The 16,591-nt window shown below is 39.7% G+C and overlaps 1 protein-coding gene and 2 long non-coding RNA genes across 5 annotated transcripts; all 3 read left to right on the forward strand.

The window, feature by feature from the left end:
• The first annotated feature begins 1,343 nt into the window (after positions 1-1,343).
• On the forward strand, positions 1,344-2,193 carry LOC128429985 (protein S100-P). Its single transcript, XM_053415891.1, has 2 exons — positions 1,344-1,558; positions 1,942-2,193. The coding sequence occupies exons 1-2, from the start codon at positions 1,421-1,423 to the stop codon at positions 2,080-2,082; spliced, it is 279 nt and encodes a 92-aa protein (XP_053271866.1). The 5' UTR covers positions 1,344-1,420; the 3' UTR covers positions 2,083-2,193.
• Positions 2,194-7,813: 5,620 nt separating this feature from the next.
• LOC128429988 (uncharacterized) lies at positions 7,814-10,792 on the forward strand. 3 transcript variants are annotated; one of them, XR_008333930.1, is made up of 4 exons: positions 7,814-8,372; positions 9,074-9,127; positions 9,379-10,079; positions 10,192-10,792. It is a non-coding gene; the product is annotated as an uncharacterized LOC128429988 (long non-coding RNA). The 3 variants fall into 3 exon arrangements; XR_008333932.1 differs by having other exon boundaries at positions 7,839-8,372; positions 9,379-9,514; XR_008333931.1 differs by lacking the exon at positions 10,192-10,792 and having other exon boundaries at positions 7,850-8,372; positions 9,379-9,514; positions 9,918-10,173.
• Positions 10,793-11,741: 949 nt separating this feature from the next.
• Positions 11,742-15,457, forward strand: LOC128429990 (uncharacterized). The gene is made up of 3 exons (XR_008333935.1): positions 11,742-12,333; positions 13,060-13,113; positions 13,754-15,457. It is a non-coding gene; the product is annotated as an uncharacterized LOC128429990 (long non-coding RNA).
• The last annotated feature ends 1,134 nt before the right edge of the window (positions 15,458-16,591 follow it).

Consider the following 16,591-nt stretch of genomic DNA (forward strand, 5'->3'; position numbering starts at 1 on the left):
CGATAAAAACATGCGTGATAACTATTAAAATATTTATCATAAGCACGAACTGGCTGAAGACTGTGGAAGCAAAGACCACATTTCTCGCTAGAAATGGTGTCAGAATGTATTTTTATGCCCAAACTAAGTTACAAAATTATATTTTTATCTGAAAAAACAAGGAATCTCCGCCATGTTTTCCTCTCCGCAGACGGGAGCTTGAGAGTCACGTGACAGAACACGCCAATGCAAAACAATGGGAGGACTAAATGTTACCATCTCACAATCTGGCCTCTCAGATTGTGAGATGGTAACGTTGGTCCACTTGGACCGACGTTACCATCTAACATTTTCTGATGAGACTGGGTTGCATAAAGTTATTATTATTTATGTATTTGTCAGATATGTCTTTGTGTATATAAATGTACATATATTTATTATGTACATGTGAAATGAGAAGAAAAGGAGTTTTTAACATTAATATAGGTCGAATATATAACAAATGAAAATACAAAAAATATTAAAGGCACACATAAACACAGGCTGTAATTTAATTTTGCTATGGAAACAAAAATATGGAAATGTATGTACGCATGTTTGCATTGTGGAAGATGCATGGTCGGACAGGACAGGAAATTACTTTATTGTGTTGCAGCAGGTGGTCAAAAAAGACATATGAAGAACACTCACCGCATTTCCTGTCTAGCTAGGAAAGGGGAACGTGCATGTGAAACTATTAGTGCTTGAAGTACCTCCCTCACAATACAGCATGTTTGCAAAAAGCAGCTTGCAAAGATAGTGGTCGTCACACAGGGAGGTTTGTTTATCAGAAGTTGTCAAAAGTAAGTACAAAAAACTATGAGCAAAAATGGAGATCTCGGCAGAGCTCATACCTGCAACAAGGCCCAACAATCCCCTTAAATTCAATTGTTCCACACCAAATTGCACACAATCAGTCCACTTGCAAAACTGTAAAAATTTCTCACGATGTGTTTCACGATGTTTCCTATCTGTAGCGTAAAGTTTACGACCAGCCACAGCAGATACGACAATGACACTGACACTGACAGTGGGTTTAAAAGTGTTACAGTGGGATCCAGTGCAGGCACCCAAAGGGACAACCAGCACACAGCTTATACCTTGCACAGTTAAATGATCTCAAATGAGCCAATTCACAGTATCAAATACCTCTGTGCCCTTGGTTTGTTGAATGATATGCGTACACATTGGGCGTTGTACAATTGAAGATGGGTTAACATAGTTGTACCTTTAGTCATACTCTTAATCTGCACAACCCTTTGAAAGCATGCTGTGTCACCGGTCCCAAACCGGTTTATCAAAAGATATATAAAGAGTCCGCCTCTCGGGTTCTCCATTCTACTACTCTGCCATTCTCCGATTTTTCTTTTTATCGCGTTTACCGCCCTCTCAAGCAGCAACCATGACCCAGCTCGAGACAGCAATCGACGGCCTGATGAAGACCTTTGATACATATGCCGCGGTTGAAGGGAACAAAGACACCCTATCCAAAGCTGAGACCAAGACTTTGCTGGAGAAGGAGCTTCCTAGCTTGATCGAGGTATCGTTCAACCCTGGGGAGGGGTGGGTGGAGCACTGAGACCTGTTTAATGAGCCTCGGGCACATGAAGGATAATCATCAACTAAACGTACTTCATTCTGTATTATATTGGGTTATTGCTAAATTACAAGAGAGGCCAAAAACACTGAAAATGTATTGACTGATGATTGTTGTATTAAAAAAACCGATAATTCTACATATTGGCACATCACAAAACCCCTTCAACGGTTTTAAGTTATGGTAAGAAAATGATTTAATTTCAGGGTTTAGTGTCCATCACCGTTTGGTATAGAATTTGCCTGTCAAAATAAAATGAGATATTTATTAGTATTTACTATGGTAAAAATATCGAGCAAAACTGATGATTGTGTTGGTGTGTGCAGGAAGCGAAGAACCAAGGTGAGGTGAACAGGCGTCTGCAGAGCCTGGATTTTAATGTTGACGACGAGGTTGACTTCCATGAGTTTGTGGTGTTTGTAGCTACCCTGACCTGCGTCGCCCACAACCGTACCTGCAAGAAGTGAGCAGGTTGTCCGCACACCTTGGATGGAGCCAAATGGAGGCCTAATCGGCTTTAAAATCCTTGTAGTAACTTTTTTTTGGAGAAGCTGAATAAAGTTATTTATCTACCTGTACCTGGTTGTGTGATTAGTGTGGAATCCTAAGCAGTAAGATGGTGTGGTAGGAAAGGGCAAGAATATGAACAGGAGCCGAAATACAGATGATGCTTTGTGAGGTTTAAGATGTTTCTACATTATACGCTCTATTGTACATGGACATTTTGAAACACCCTCTTGGGAAGATGCAACTATCTCTCAGTCAAAGTTGAATAATTCAGAGGTTTTTTTCTGCAACAACATTCAAAACAGGTAACTAGTTTTGGATATAACCATGCAAACAAACACACATACTTGTACTTATATCTCAGTGAGGACACTCAGTTGCATAATGCATTAACTGGCTCATTAACCCTAACCCTCAAATCAAGTCTTAAACAGTCTAAAAGTGTGTCATGAAGTGAGGACAGACCAAAATGTCCTCACTCTCCCAAAATGACCTAACTCTTTAAGTTCTAGGTAACAGTACAACACACTCACACACACACACACACACACACACACACACACACACACACACACACACACACACACACACACACACACACACACACACTCACATATGCATGTATATGCTCAGCCAGAAATCTGGATGTGGATGTTTGACCAAAACATGAGCTTCGAACCCACTTTCAGAAGTTTGTGAAATCAGGATTGTATAAGTTAGGAAACACAGCAAGGTTAGGTCTTTCTGACAACTGTAACTCCATTTAGATTGTCTTGCTCAGAAATCAGGCAACCGTCAACGGTAAGTCCAGAATGCTGCTGCTCGGCTTCTGACATAATACAAAAAATAGGCCTGGACTGGCCCATCCCTAAACCGTTTATCTTCACAAGCTAAGACACGTTCTCTTGTAGGGCGTTGCTAACCATTCCATAGTCTGGACTGAAAACCAAAGGAGACAGTGCCTTTGTCGTGAACCTTATTAGGGCCCGAGCACCGAATGGTGAGAGGCCCTATTGAATCTGTAAGGATTTTTATTATTAGGGCCCGAGCACCGAAATCGGTGGGAGGCCCTATTGAAATTGAAATGATTATTATTATTATTATTAGGGCCCGAGCACCGAAATCGGTGGGAGGCCCTATTGAAATTGAAATGATTATTATTATTATTATTATTATTATTTTTCTTAGCTTAAATGAATTGGCTTTTTGAGGGCTTTAATGTGCTCAAAAAGTTGTAGGAGTTTGCAGTAAATTCGAAGGCGGCGAAAATTTACGTATTCTGGAGTATTTTGAAAAGGGCGTGGCAAAATGGCTCAAGAGCGCCACCTACGGAAAAGCCCCTCATTTAGCATTCACCGATCTTCAAAAAAAACAAAGACTATTTTGTATCATGACTAGATGCACAAAAAAGTCCATCAGTGCATTATGAATAACGCAACAGGAAGCCCGCCAGTTTGACTTTAGTGGCCATTTTGGTCATATTCCATATTTTTTCTTTGATGTACTTGTCGTACAGCTTTCATCAGATCAACTTCAAATTTAGACGATCGTCATCACAACAAATTGGAGATCTAAAGTTATTGAAGGATTACGTTTTAGCAAAACCGTCTGACCGTGGTGTGGCGTTAAAGTTTGATGAAACGCCATCAAAACACAAGCTTCCATATTTCAGACATAGTTTGTCCAATTGAGTCCAAACTAGACACATACGACAAGAGTCGCGACCAGAAGACATCACTGCAGAAATTGTGACTTACAATCACAGCGCCCCCTGGTGGCAACAGGAAATGTCTTGTTTTTAAGACGTGTTATGTTTTTATGTACTACTCGGAGAGCTTTCATCAGATCAACTTAAAAATTAGATGAGACTCTACAAAACAAGATGAAGATCTAAAGTTATCAAAATTTAAACTTTTCATCAATCCGTGTGACCGTGGTGAGGCTTAAAATCTTGATGTGCAAAATGAAAAGACCTGTTTTCATTTCAACCATGTATGTGTTTCATGGTCTTATACTGACCTCTAGTGGCTTTATATTGCCGGCACAACCTACTTGTACCGCAATATTAAGTCACTAGAGGGCAGTGTAGGATCATGGTTTGACCAAGGCACAAATTGTGTCACCTAAGGCAGGGGTAGGCAACCTTTACTATTTCCTCCACTCTTCCCCCAATTTAAAGCTGTCTGTTGCCGCACAACATATTTGATAACACAGGTTATAAAGTTATATATATATATATATATATAGTCATGCAATATATATAAAAACTATAGTTTGTTGCATTTATTAAATAATAGAACGACAATAAAGACAACTGTTGACATTTAACTGCTATTTTTACCTGTTACAAAATAGGAAAACACCAAACTCTGACCATGGCGTGGAGTCAAAGTCTGATCACACGCCATCAAAACACGAGTGTCTGTATCTTGGACATATTTGGTCCAATCAACTCCAAACTAGACATGTAAGACAAGGGTCGCGACCTGATGACATCTACAAAGACATCATGACTTAAAATCCTAGCGCCACTGGCTACAGGAAGTGAAGCGTTTATTGTTGCTGCAGAGCTTACAACGCACGCAAGGCAGAGACATGCGCTTGGTCATCGATCGTTCTCTCTCCCCCGACCGCAACAGACTTGAAATTGCCTGTGCTCGACCACTCTTCCCCCAATTTAAAGCTGTCTGGTGCCACACAACATATTTGATAACACAGGTTATAAAGTTATATATATATATATATATATAGTCATACAATATATATAAAAACTATAGTTTGTTGCATTTATTAAATAATAGAACGACAATAAAGACAACTGTTGACATTTAACTGCTATTTTTACCTGTTACAAAATAGGAAAACACCAAACTCTGACCATGGCGTGGAGTCAAAGTCTGATCACACGCCATCAAAACACGAGTGTCTGTATCTTGGACATATTTGGTCCAATCAACTCCAAACTAGACATGTAAGACAAGGGTCGCGACCTGATGACATCTACAAAGACATCATGACTTAAAATCCTAGCGCCACTGGCTACAGGAAGTGAAGCGTTTATTGTTGCTGCAGAGCTTACAACGCACGCAAGGCAGAGACATGCGCTTGGTCATCGATCGTTCTCTCTCCCCCGACCGCAACAGACTTGAAATTGCCTGTGCTCGACCACTCTTCCCCCAATTTAAAGCTGTCTGGTGCCACACAACATATTTGATAACACAGGTTATAAAGTTATATATATATATATATATATAGTCATACAATATATATAAAAACTATAGTTTGTTGCATTTATTAAATAATAGAACGACAATAAAGACAACTGTTGACATTTAACTGCTATTTTTACCTGTTACAAAATAGGAAAACACCAAACTCTAACCATGGCGTGGAGTCAAAGTCTGATCACACGCCATCAAAACACGAGTGTCTGTATCTTGGACATATTTGGTCCAATCAACTCCAAACTAGACATGTAAGACAAGGGTCGCGACCTGATGACATCTACAAAGACATCATGACTTAAAATCCTAGCGCCACCTGCTGGCTACAGGAAGTGAAGCGTTTATTGTTGCTGCAGAGCTTAAAACGCACGCAAGGCAGAGACATGCGCTTGGTCATCGATCGTTCTCTCTTCCCCGACCGCAACAGACTTGAAATTGCCTGTGCTTGACCACTCTTCCCCCAATTTAAAGCTGTCTGGTGCCGCACAACATTATTGATAACACAGGTTATAAAGTTATATATATATATATATAAAAACTATAGTTTGTTGCATTTATTAAATAATAGAACGACAATAAAGACAACTGTTGACATTTAACTGCTATTTTTACCTGTTACAAAATAGGAAAACACCAAACTCTGACCATGGCGTGGAGTCAAAGTCTGATCACACGCCATCAAAACACGAGTGTCTGTATCTTGGACATATTTGGTCCAATCAACTCCAAACTAGACATGTAAGACAAGGGTCGCGACCTGATGACATCTACACAGACATCATGACTTAAAATCCTAGCGCCACTGGCTACAGGAAGTGAAGCGTTCATTGTTGCTGCAGAGCTTAAAACGCACGCAAGGCAGAGACATGCGCTTGGTCATCGATCGTTCTCTCTCCCCCGACCGCAACAGACTTGAAATTGCCTGTGCTCGACCACTCTTCCCCCAATTTAAAGCTGTCTGGTGCCGCACAACATATTTGATAACACAGGTTATAAAGTTATATATATATATATAGACATACAATATATATAAAAACTATAGTTTGTTGCATTTATTAAATAATAGAACGACAATAAAGACAACTGTTGACATTTAACTGCTATTTTTACCTGTTACAAAATAGGAAAACACTAAACTCTTACCATGGCGTGGAGTCAAAGTCTGATCACACGCCATCAAAACACGAGCGTCTGTATCTTGGACATATTTGGTCCAATCAACTCCAAACTAGACATGTAAGACAAGAGTCGCGACCTGATGACATCTACAAAGACACCATGACTTAAAATCCTAGCGCCACCTGCTGGCTACAGGAAGTGAAGCGTTTATTCTTGCTGCAGAGCTTAAAACGCAAGCAAGGCAGAGACGTGCGCTTGGTCATCGATCGCTCTCTCTTCCCCGACCGCAACAGACTTGAAATTGCCTGTGCTCGGGCCCGTTAGTGCTACAACGTAGCCCTAGTTATTAGGGCCCGAGCACCGAAATCGGTGAGAGGACCTATTGAAATTGAAAAGATTATTATTATTATTATTTTTCTTCGCTCAGTGAATTGGCTTTTTGAGGGCTTTAACGTGCTCAAAAAGTTTCTAAAGTGTACAGTAAATTAGAAATGTGCGCAAGTTTACGTATTCTGAAGTATTTGGGAACGGGTGTGTCAAAACCGCTCAATAGCGCCACCTACGGAAAAGCCCCTCATTTCGCATTCACCGATCCTCAAAAAAAACAAAGACTATTGTGTATCTTGACTAGATGCACAAAAAAGTCCATCAGTGCATTATGAATAACGCAACAGGAAGCCCGCCAGTTTGACTTTAGTGGCCATTTTGGTCATATTCGATATTTTTTCTTTTAAGTACTCCTCCTACAGCTTTCATCAAATCAACTTACAATTTAGACGATCGTCATCACAACAAAATGGAGATCTAAAGTTATTGAAGGATTAAGTTTTCGCAAAACCGTCTGACCGTGGTGTGGCCTCAAAGTTTGATTAAACGCCATCAAAACACGGGCTCCTGTATCTTGGACATATTTTGTCCAATCGAGTCCAAACTATACACATAAGACAAGAGTCGCGACCTGAAGACATCGGTACAGAAATCGTGACTTAAAATCACAGCGTCCCCTGGTGGCAACAGGAAATGTTTTTTTTTTATACGTCTTACACTTTGATTTACTTGTCGTAGGGCCTTCATCAGGTCAACTTAAAAATTACATGAGTCTCCTCAAGACAACATGAAGATGTAAAGTTATCAAAAAAAACACTTTTCACCACACCGTCTGACCGTGGCGTGCCCTTAAAATTTGATGAATAACATTAAAACACGGCCTTCTGTATCTTGGACATATTTTGTCCAATCGAGTCCAAACTATACAAATAAGACAAGAGTCGCGATCGGAAGACATCTACCTAGAAATCATGACTTAAAAGGACAGCGCCCCCTGGGGGCATTAGGAAATGTCTTGTTTTGGTAGGTGTTACTCTTTGATCTATTTCTCCCCAGCCACTGTGCTAAACCATGTCAAACTTTGTCACATGGGTCTCAAGATATTGATAATGTAGGCATAATATTACTGTGACTTTTCATCATGCGGATTGTTAATGGCGGGGCATCAAAGTTCATCAGCTCACCATGACAAACGAAATTCATTTTAACGGAGTTACCATGAACGCATCATTAGACCGCATTGTTTTGGTCAACTCACACCTGGAGTTATTTCTATTCAGCCACTTTGCGAAACCATTTCAAACTGTGTGAAATGGGTCTCAAGATATTGATAGTGTAGGCATAAGATTGCTGTGACTTTTCATCATGATGATTAACTGCTTGGCAGCTGAGGTCATCATCTCGACATGAAAAACGAAACGCAATTTAACACAGCTGCAAGTGAACGCATCATGACAATCTTCAGTAAGAGCTGAGTCTGTGGTGACGGTCCACTCACACATCGAATCAGTAGCACAGTTTGCTGTTCTGCTTGTTCATCTGACGGACACGTAAAAGGCGACTGCTCTCTCGTTTCTGTGGTAAGTGAAGTTAACTATTTTATTTCGATCTGTTAGAAGTGATTTGCAGCGTGTGTTAAAGCAACTTGTTAGCATAGTTGCGCTAGCCCCGAGGCTAAACAATATCTTCGCATGGGTGCAGTAACTGTCCTGCGATTCGATTGGGGTTATTACCGACAAACACCGACATGAAACGACATGAGCGGGTCCACCCAGCAGATATAAGCGTTACTTTATGCGGATGACTCTGAGACAGGAGACTGTGTGTCGGCTTGTAAGTTAGCTGCGCTAGCGGGCTAGCGATGCTAACTGAAACCTGAGAAACCTGAGTGTTTAAAGTCACATCTGCATTGCAAGAGCAGCTGTTCAAAGGAGCATTACGTGTCCTAAAGCTCTTTCTTCAGAGTAGTGTTGTAACGTGTTACAGTGAAAAGTAACCGTGTCTCCCACCTTCAGTATTTAAATCGTTAATCTCAGACAGACTTCACTGAATTCTTTTGTTAAATATGAGTAAATCATAGCCTTGTAACTTTACTAGAACAGACAGTGTCATACAGAATTGTAGGCTAATATGCACTACCTATTTCCTAAGCTGAAATGATTATGATCTGATTAACTTTGAATTAATATTTTATTATTACCATGTAAAAGTCTGTTAAGCAGATAACATGGCACATGTATGACTTAACATATCTGTGTATTTGTGTTCAATGTTCCTCTAGGATGTCCAGCGTGAGACACAACTTGAATCCAACCAGACTGAACACTGACTCCAGGTACAGACCTGTTTTCATTACTTACAAAGTATTGCACATAATACATAATGTGTTAAATTATAATGCAATACTTTTAATGTGAAATAGCTCCATACTAAACATTCATTGTCATGGTAGTGCACGTTTTAATCCAAAAGCATATTCAAATACATAGTTGAATATCCACCGAAAATAAGAATACACACTTTGTTCATATGTAACTCTTTCTCTATAATTATGACATACTTTCATGTTTCCTATCATTTTATTAGGGACAGACGAGCCTGAAGGACACAGCTGTGATGACCATGTTCTGTCTCTTATGACAAAGCAGAAATATAAAACACTGGGTTCTTATCTAAAGTGTATCAAATCAGATCTCCACCATGTTGCTGCTGAGGACATCAGGTGCTGCAGTTCTTCATCTATGAAGATGAAAAAACTCACTGTTAAAGAATGTTTTGTGTTGTGTATGAAGCACAACAGATTTCAGATAGAACCGTTGTACTGTGGTCTTGGTTTGTATCCTCATGGTTAAATGTACATATTTTACGTCCCTTCTGATAAAAGTACTGAAAGAAATACAACATTGTATAAATAGATAAAATGTCTTTCTACCTCATCAGTAATATTCAAGGTGATAATCTCCCACAGAGCTATTGATAGAAGTCCACATCAAGTCTCTCGACTTCTCTCAGTGTGAAAACATAATTATATCATTAATTTGAGAACTGTTTACAACACTGATGTTTGGAGATTAAAATCATATCTAAACTGTCTAATTCACTGTAAAACTCCATGACATTCGCAGGCCATCTGTACTTAAAAGACGAACCTGGATTGATCTGTCCAAAAATCCAAAAGTCTCCCTACCCTCTCTAGTGCCCCTGAGCAAGGCACCTCACTCCCCAAACATCTGCTCCCCGAGCGCCGTACATGGTCGCTGACTGCTCTGTGTGTCCTGCACCAGATGGTAAAAAGCAGAGATTAAATTTCCCTACCTGCATGAGTGTGCCTTTGCATGTCTGTGCATTTGTTTGGGACGAATAAATGGATCTTAATCTTAATCTTTTAATCTTGATCAGTTGTCTTCCAGTTGACCAGCATGACGCTGCAGATCTCCACCATGTTGCTGCTGAGGACATCAGGAGCTGCATTAATGAGGAGCAGAAGCGCACTGTTATGAATGTTTTGTGTTGTGTATGAAGCACCACATATTTCAGATAGAACCAATGTACTGGGGTCTGGGTTTGTATCCTAATGGTTAAATGCACATACTTTAAATCGCTTTTGATAAAACGTGAGAAAGAAATACAACATTATACACATAGATAAAATGTCTTTCTACCTCATCTGTAATATTCAAGGTGATGATCTCCCACAGAGCTGTTGATAACAGTCCACATCAAGTCTCTCCACTTCCCTCAGTGTGAAAACATAATTATATAATTAACTGGAGAAGTGTTTACAACACTGATGTGTGGACATTATAATCTTATCTATACTGTCTAATTGACTCTACAACTCCATGACAGACTAAATTAACAATGTGAAAATAGTAATGGTGGATATATCAGCCTGTATCAGAATAATGGTGAAACAGTTATTATCACATGCAACGTACACGTGTAGCGTATTGATAGTCACTTATTAAAAAAATAAATAAAGTCACAACCAAAACAAGAAGTTAACTTGCTTCAATCTGTTCATTAGACGTGATAAATAAACGGTAACTTTTATAACAATTACATATTACACAAAACTTGAGGCATGTAAGCATATGATGATAGATAAAGCAATAGGTTATGTTGTATAGTTTGAAGGTTACTTACCTCTAGTTCAGCACCAGCGGCTGGCTACAGGAAGTGGAGCAATCATCCTTGCCGCAGAGCGCAAACGCATGCAATGCGGAGACTAGCGCTTGGTCATCGAACGTTCTCTCTTCATCGACCGCAACAGACTAGAAATTGCCTGTGCTCGGGCCCGTTAGTGCTACAACGTAGCCCTAGTTATTATTATTTTTCTTAGCTTAAATGAATTGGCTTTTTGAGGGCTTTAATGTGCTCAAAAAGTTGTAGGAGTTTGCAGTAAATTCGAAGGCGGCGAAAATTTACGTATTCTGGAGTATTTTGAAAAGGGCGTGGCAAAATGGCTCAAGAGCGCCACCTACGGAAAAGCCCCTCATTTAGCATTCACCGATCTTCAAAAAAAACAAAGACTATTGTGTATCATGACTAGATGCACAAAAAAGTCCATCAGTGCATTATGAATAACGCAACAGGAAGCCCGCCAGTTTGACTTTAGTGGCCATTTTGGTCATATTCGATATTTTTTGTTTTAAGTACTCCTCCTACAGCTTTCATCAAATCAACTTACAATTTAGACGATCGTCATCACAACAAAATGGAGATCTAAAGTTATTGAAGGATTAAGTTTTAGCAAAACCGTCTGACCGTGGTGTGGCCTCAAAGTTTGATTAAACGCCATCAAAACACGGGCTCCTGTATCTTGGACATATTTTGTCCAATCGAGTCCAAACTATACACATAAGACAAGAGTCGCGACCTGAAGACATCGGTACAGAAATCGTGACTTAAAATCACAGCGTCCCCTGGTGGCAACAGCAAATGTCTTGTTTTTCTATGTGTTACAGTTTGATTCACTACTCGTAGGGCCTTCATTAAATCAACGTAAAAATTTGATGCATGTGTTCAAAACAAGATGAAGATCTAAAGTTAACGAAATTGCAACTTTTCATAATACTGTGTGACCGTGGTGTGGCTTCCAGTTTGAGGAATGAAAACATCTATATCTGGCAGATGTGCTGCAATATTTAGTCACTAGATGGCAGTGTCAGACCATGCTTTGTGTTATCTATGCATTAACAGACTGTGTTTACAGGGTGGCCAACTTTAGAGGAGAATTAAACCTTTTACAGCATTGCTCAAACTTTGGTTTTAGTCTCAATCGCTAAGTTCTTCCTTCATGACAACTCTGAGGGGGGTGTATTTTATTTTAACTCCCTCGTTTAAGCGATATAGATGTTTGAAATTCACGTGACGTCACAGTGTAAGCTGTGCTGTGTGTTGTGAGTTCGGCTTTCACCAGTTACACGTGAACGCCTCATGAAATGGCTTACACCCACATACCCGGTAAATTACACACTTTGATGTTCTGCTCCTTCTCCTGACGGTCACGGTAACGATGTCTGCGCCTCCGTTTCTGTGGTAAGTCACGTTAAGTATTTTATTTCGATGTGATTCGCAGGGTGCCTTTGAATCAGCCGTGATAGCTACGGGACGCTAATCCGGGAGCTACATACCAGCTCAGTGTATATCAACGGGTTCGATGCGAATGCCAGCTGTTACCGAAACAACCGCCATGAACCCAGGTCCACCAAGCAGAGATAAGCGTTCGTTTATAAGGATGACTCTGAGACAGGAGACTGTGTGTCGGCTTCATTTTCACTAGCGCCGGAGGCTAACTAGCTCGCTAACAAGCAAGCTAACAATATCTTCGAATGGGTGCAGTAACTGTTCTTCGATTCGATTGGGGTTATTACCGACAAACACCGACATGAAACGACATGAGCGGGTCCACCCAGCAGATATAAGCGTTACTTTATGCGGATGACTCTGAGACAGGAGACTGTGTGTCGGCTTGTAAGTTAGTTTCGCTAGCGGGCTAGCGATGCTAACTGAAACCTGAGAAACCTGAGTGTTTAAAGTCACATCTGCATTACATGGCGGGTGTTCAAAGGAGCATTACGTGTCCTAAAGCTCTTTCTTCAGAGTAGTGTTGTAACGTCTACCTATTTCCTAAGCTGAAATGATTATGATCTGATTAACTTTGAATTAATATTTTATTATTACCATGTAAAAGTCTGTTAAGCAGATAACATGGCACATGTATGACTTAACATATCTGTGTATTTGTGTTCAATGTTCCTCTAGGATGTCCAGCGTGAGACACAACTTGAATCCAACCAGACTGAACACTGACTCCAGGTACAGACCTGTTTTCATTACTTACAAAGTATTGCACATAATACATAATGTGTTAAATTATAATGCAATACTTTTAATGTGAAATAGCTCCATACTAAACATTCATTGTCATGGTAGTGCACGTTTTAATCCAAAAGCATATTCAAATACATAGTTGAATATCCACCGAAAATAAGAATACACACTTTGTTCATATGTAACTCTAATAAATACTTTATAAGTTACATTTTGCTCCGGAATTGAACTGTGTTAAAGCGGTTCACATGGAAAATATATGTTCAATTATGTGAAGGGTGATTTTCATTACTATTTTACTAATGGAGATTTAGCACTTGCTACACATTGTAAGAGCAGCTGTGCAAAGGAGCACTACGTATCCTAAGGCTCTTTATTCAGAGTCACAGTGTTGATGTCCTGTCACGTGTTACAGTGAAAAATAACCGTGTCTACTAGTGTTTACATCGTTAATCTCAGGCAGACTTCCCTGAATTATTTTGTTAAATATAAATACATTATAGCCTTGTAACTTTACTAGAACAGACAGTGTTCATAGAGAATTTGAAAATGATGTACACTACCTATTTCCTAAGATGAAATGATTATGATCTGAGTATTTTTATGTTTCCTCTCATTTTATTAGGGACGGACGAGCCTGAAGGACACAGCTGTGATGACCAATTGACCATGTTTTGTCTCTTATGGCAAAGCACAAATATTAAACACTGGGTTCTTATCTAAAGTGTATCAAATCAGAAAGCAAAAGATACACATTGTTGTTATAAGTTTTTATTATTTTAACCAACCATAATGAAGATAGAAATGAATTCTTATCCATGCCACTTAGCAATGACTGCCACCACCAAACAGTTGCAGGCCATCTTTATTTAAGGGAGGAATTTAGAAGTGTTGTGTAGCTTCTGATGATGATGCAGTCGTCCACGTGTTGACCACCATGTTGCTGCTGACGACGTCAGGTGCTGCAGTTCCTCATCTATGAAGAGAAGAAACGCACTGTTAAAGAATGTTTTGAGTTGTGTATGAAGCACAACAGATTTCAGATAGAACCGTTGTACTGTGGTCTGGGTTTGTATCCTAATGGTTAAATGCACATATTTTAAGTCGCTTTTGATAAAAGTACTGAAAGAAATACAACATTGTAAAAATAGATAAAATGTCTTTTTACCTCATCTGTAATATTCAAGGTGATAATCTCCCACAGAGCTATTGATAACAGTCCACATCAAGTCTCTCCACTTCCCTCAGTGTGAAAACATAATTATATAATTAATTTGAGAACTGTTTACAACACTGATGTGTGGAGATTAAAATCATATCTAAACTGTCTAATTCACTGTAAAACTCCATGACATTCGCAGGCCATCTGTAGTTAAGGGAGCAACGTATGGAGTGATGTGTAAAGGGCAGAAACTTGGACTATGGGCAGAGAAGGTCTCTGGTTCGTCTCCGGTTCGACTCCACGGAGAGACAACAAAAGACAAACCTGGATTGATCTGTCCAAAAATCCAAGAGTCTCCCTACCCTCTCTAGTGCCCCTGAGCAAGGCACCTCACTCCCCCAACATCTGCTCCGTGAGCGCCGTACATGGTCGCTCACTGCTCTGTGTGTCCTGCACCAGATGGGTAAAAAGCAGAGATTAAATTTCCCTACCTGCATGAGTGTGCCTTTGCATGTCTGTGCATGTGTTTGGGACGAATAAATGGATCTTAATCTTAATCTTTTAATCTTAATCAGTTGTCTTCCAGTTGACCAGCATGAAGCTGCAAATCTCCACCATGTTGCTGCTGAGGACATCAGGAGCTGCATTAATGAGGAGCAGAAGCGCACTGTTATGAATGTTTTGTGTTGTGTATGAAGCACCACATATTTCAGATAGAACCGATGTACTGGGGTCTGGGTTTGTATACTAATGGTTAAATGCACATACTTTAAATCGCTTTTGATAAAACGTGAGAAAGAAATACAACATTGTACACAGATAAAATGTCTTTCTACCTCATCTGTAATATTCAAGGTGATGATCTCCCACAGAGCTGTTGATAACAGTCCACATCAAGTCTCTCCACTTCCCTCAGTGTGAAAACATAATTATATAATTAACTGGAGAAGTGTTTACAACACTGATGTGTGGACATTATAATCTTATCTATACTGTCTAATTGACTCTACAACTCCATGACAGACTAAATTAACGATGTGAAAATAGTAATGGTGGATATATCAGCCTGTATCAGAATAATGGTGAAACATAGTTATTATCACATGCAACTTACACATGTAGCGTATTGATATTAACTTATTAAAATAAAACAAAGTCACAGCCAAACATACGACTCTGCAGTTAACTTGCTTCAATGTGTTCATTAGACGTGTTAAATAAACTAACTTTTATAACAATTTTATATTAAAAAAGCCTTGAGGCATGTAAGTATATGGTGATAGTTAAAGCAATAGGTTTGGTTGTATGGTTTCAAGGTTACTTACCTCTAGTTAATAGAGCCTCCTGCTGGCTACAGGAAGTGAAGCAATAATCCTTGCCGCAGTGCACAAACGCATGCAACGCTGAGACGAGCGCTTGGTCATTGAACGTTCTCTCTTCACCGACCGCAACAGAATAGAAATTGCCTGTGCTCGGGCCCGTTAGTGCTACAACGTAGCCCTAGTTATTATTATTAGGGCCCGAGCACCGAAATCGGTGGGAGGCCCTATTGAAATTGAAATGATTATTATTAGGGCCCGAGCACCGAAATCGGTGGGAGGCCCTATTGAAATTGAAATGATTATTATTATTATTATTATTATTATTTTTCTTAGCTTAAATGAATTGGCTTTTTGAGGGCTTTAATGTGCTCAAAAAGTTGTAGGAGTTTGCAGTAAATTCGAAGGCGGCGAAAATTTACGTATTCTGGAGTATTTTGAAAAGGGCGTGGCAAAATGGCTCAAGAGCGCCACCTACGGAAAAGCCCCTCATTTAGCATTCACCGATCTTCAAAAAAAACAAAGACTATTTTGTATCATGACTAGATGCACAAAAAAGTCCATCAGTGCATTATGAATAACGCAACAGGAAGCCCGCCAGTTTGACTTTAGTGGCCATTTTGGTCATATTCCATATTTTTTCTTTGATGTACTTGTCGTACAGCTTTCATCAGATCAACTTCAAATTTAGACGATCGTCATCACAACAAATTGGAGATCTAAAGTTATTGAAGGATTACGTTTTAGCAAAACCGTCTGACCGTGGTGTGGCGTTAAAGTTTGATGAAACGCCATCAAAACACAAGCTTCCATATTTCAGACATAGTTTGTCCAATTGAGTCCAAACTAGACACATACGACAAGAGTCGCGACCAGAAGACATCACTGCAGAAATTGTGACTTACAATCACAGCGCCCCCTGGTGGCAACAGGAAATGTCTTGTTTTTAAGACGTGTTATGTTTTTATGTACTACTCGGAGA

This window comes from Pleuronectes platessa, chromosome 23, assembly GCF_947347685.1.
Source record: "Pleuronectes platessa chromosome 23, fPlePla1.1, whole genome shotgun sequence".
Taxonomy (NCBI): Eukaryota; Metazoa; Chordata; class Actinopteri; order Pleuronectiformes; family Pleuronectidae; genus Pleuronectes; species Pleuronectes platessa.

Bases quoted from the DNA above. Each gene is read 5' to 3' on its own strand.
- LOC128429985 (XM_053415891.1), top strand. From the start codon at position 1,421: ATGACCCAGCTCGAGACAGCAATCGACGGCCTGATGAAGACCTTTGAT. The intron at 1,559-1,941 runs GTATCGTTCAAC...TGGTGTGTGCAG, and splicing joins AGCTTCCTAGCTTGATCGAG to GAAGCGAAGAACCAAGGTGA.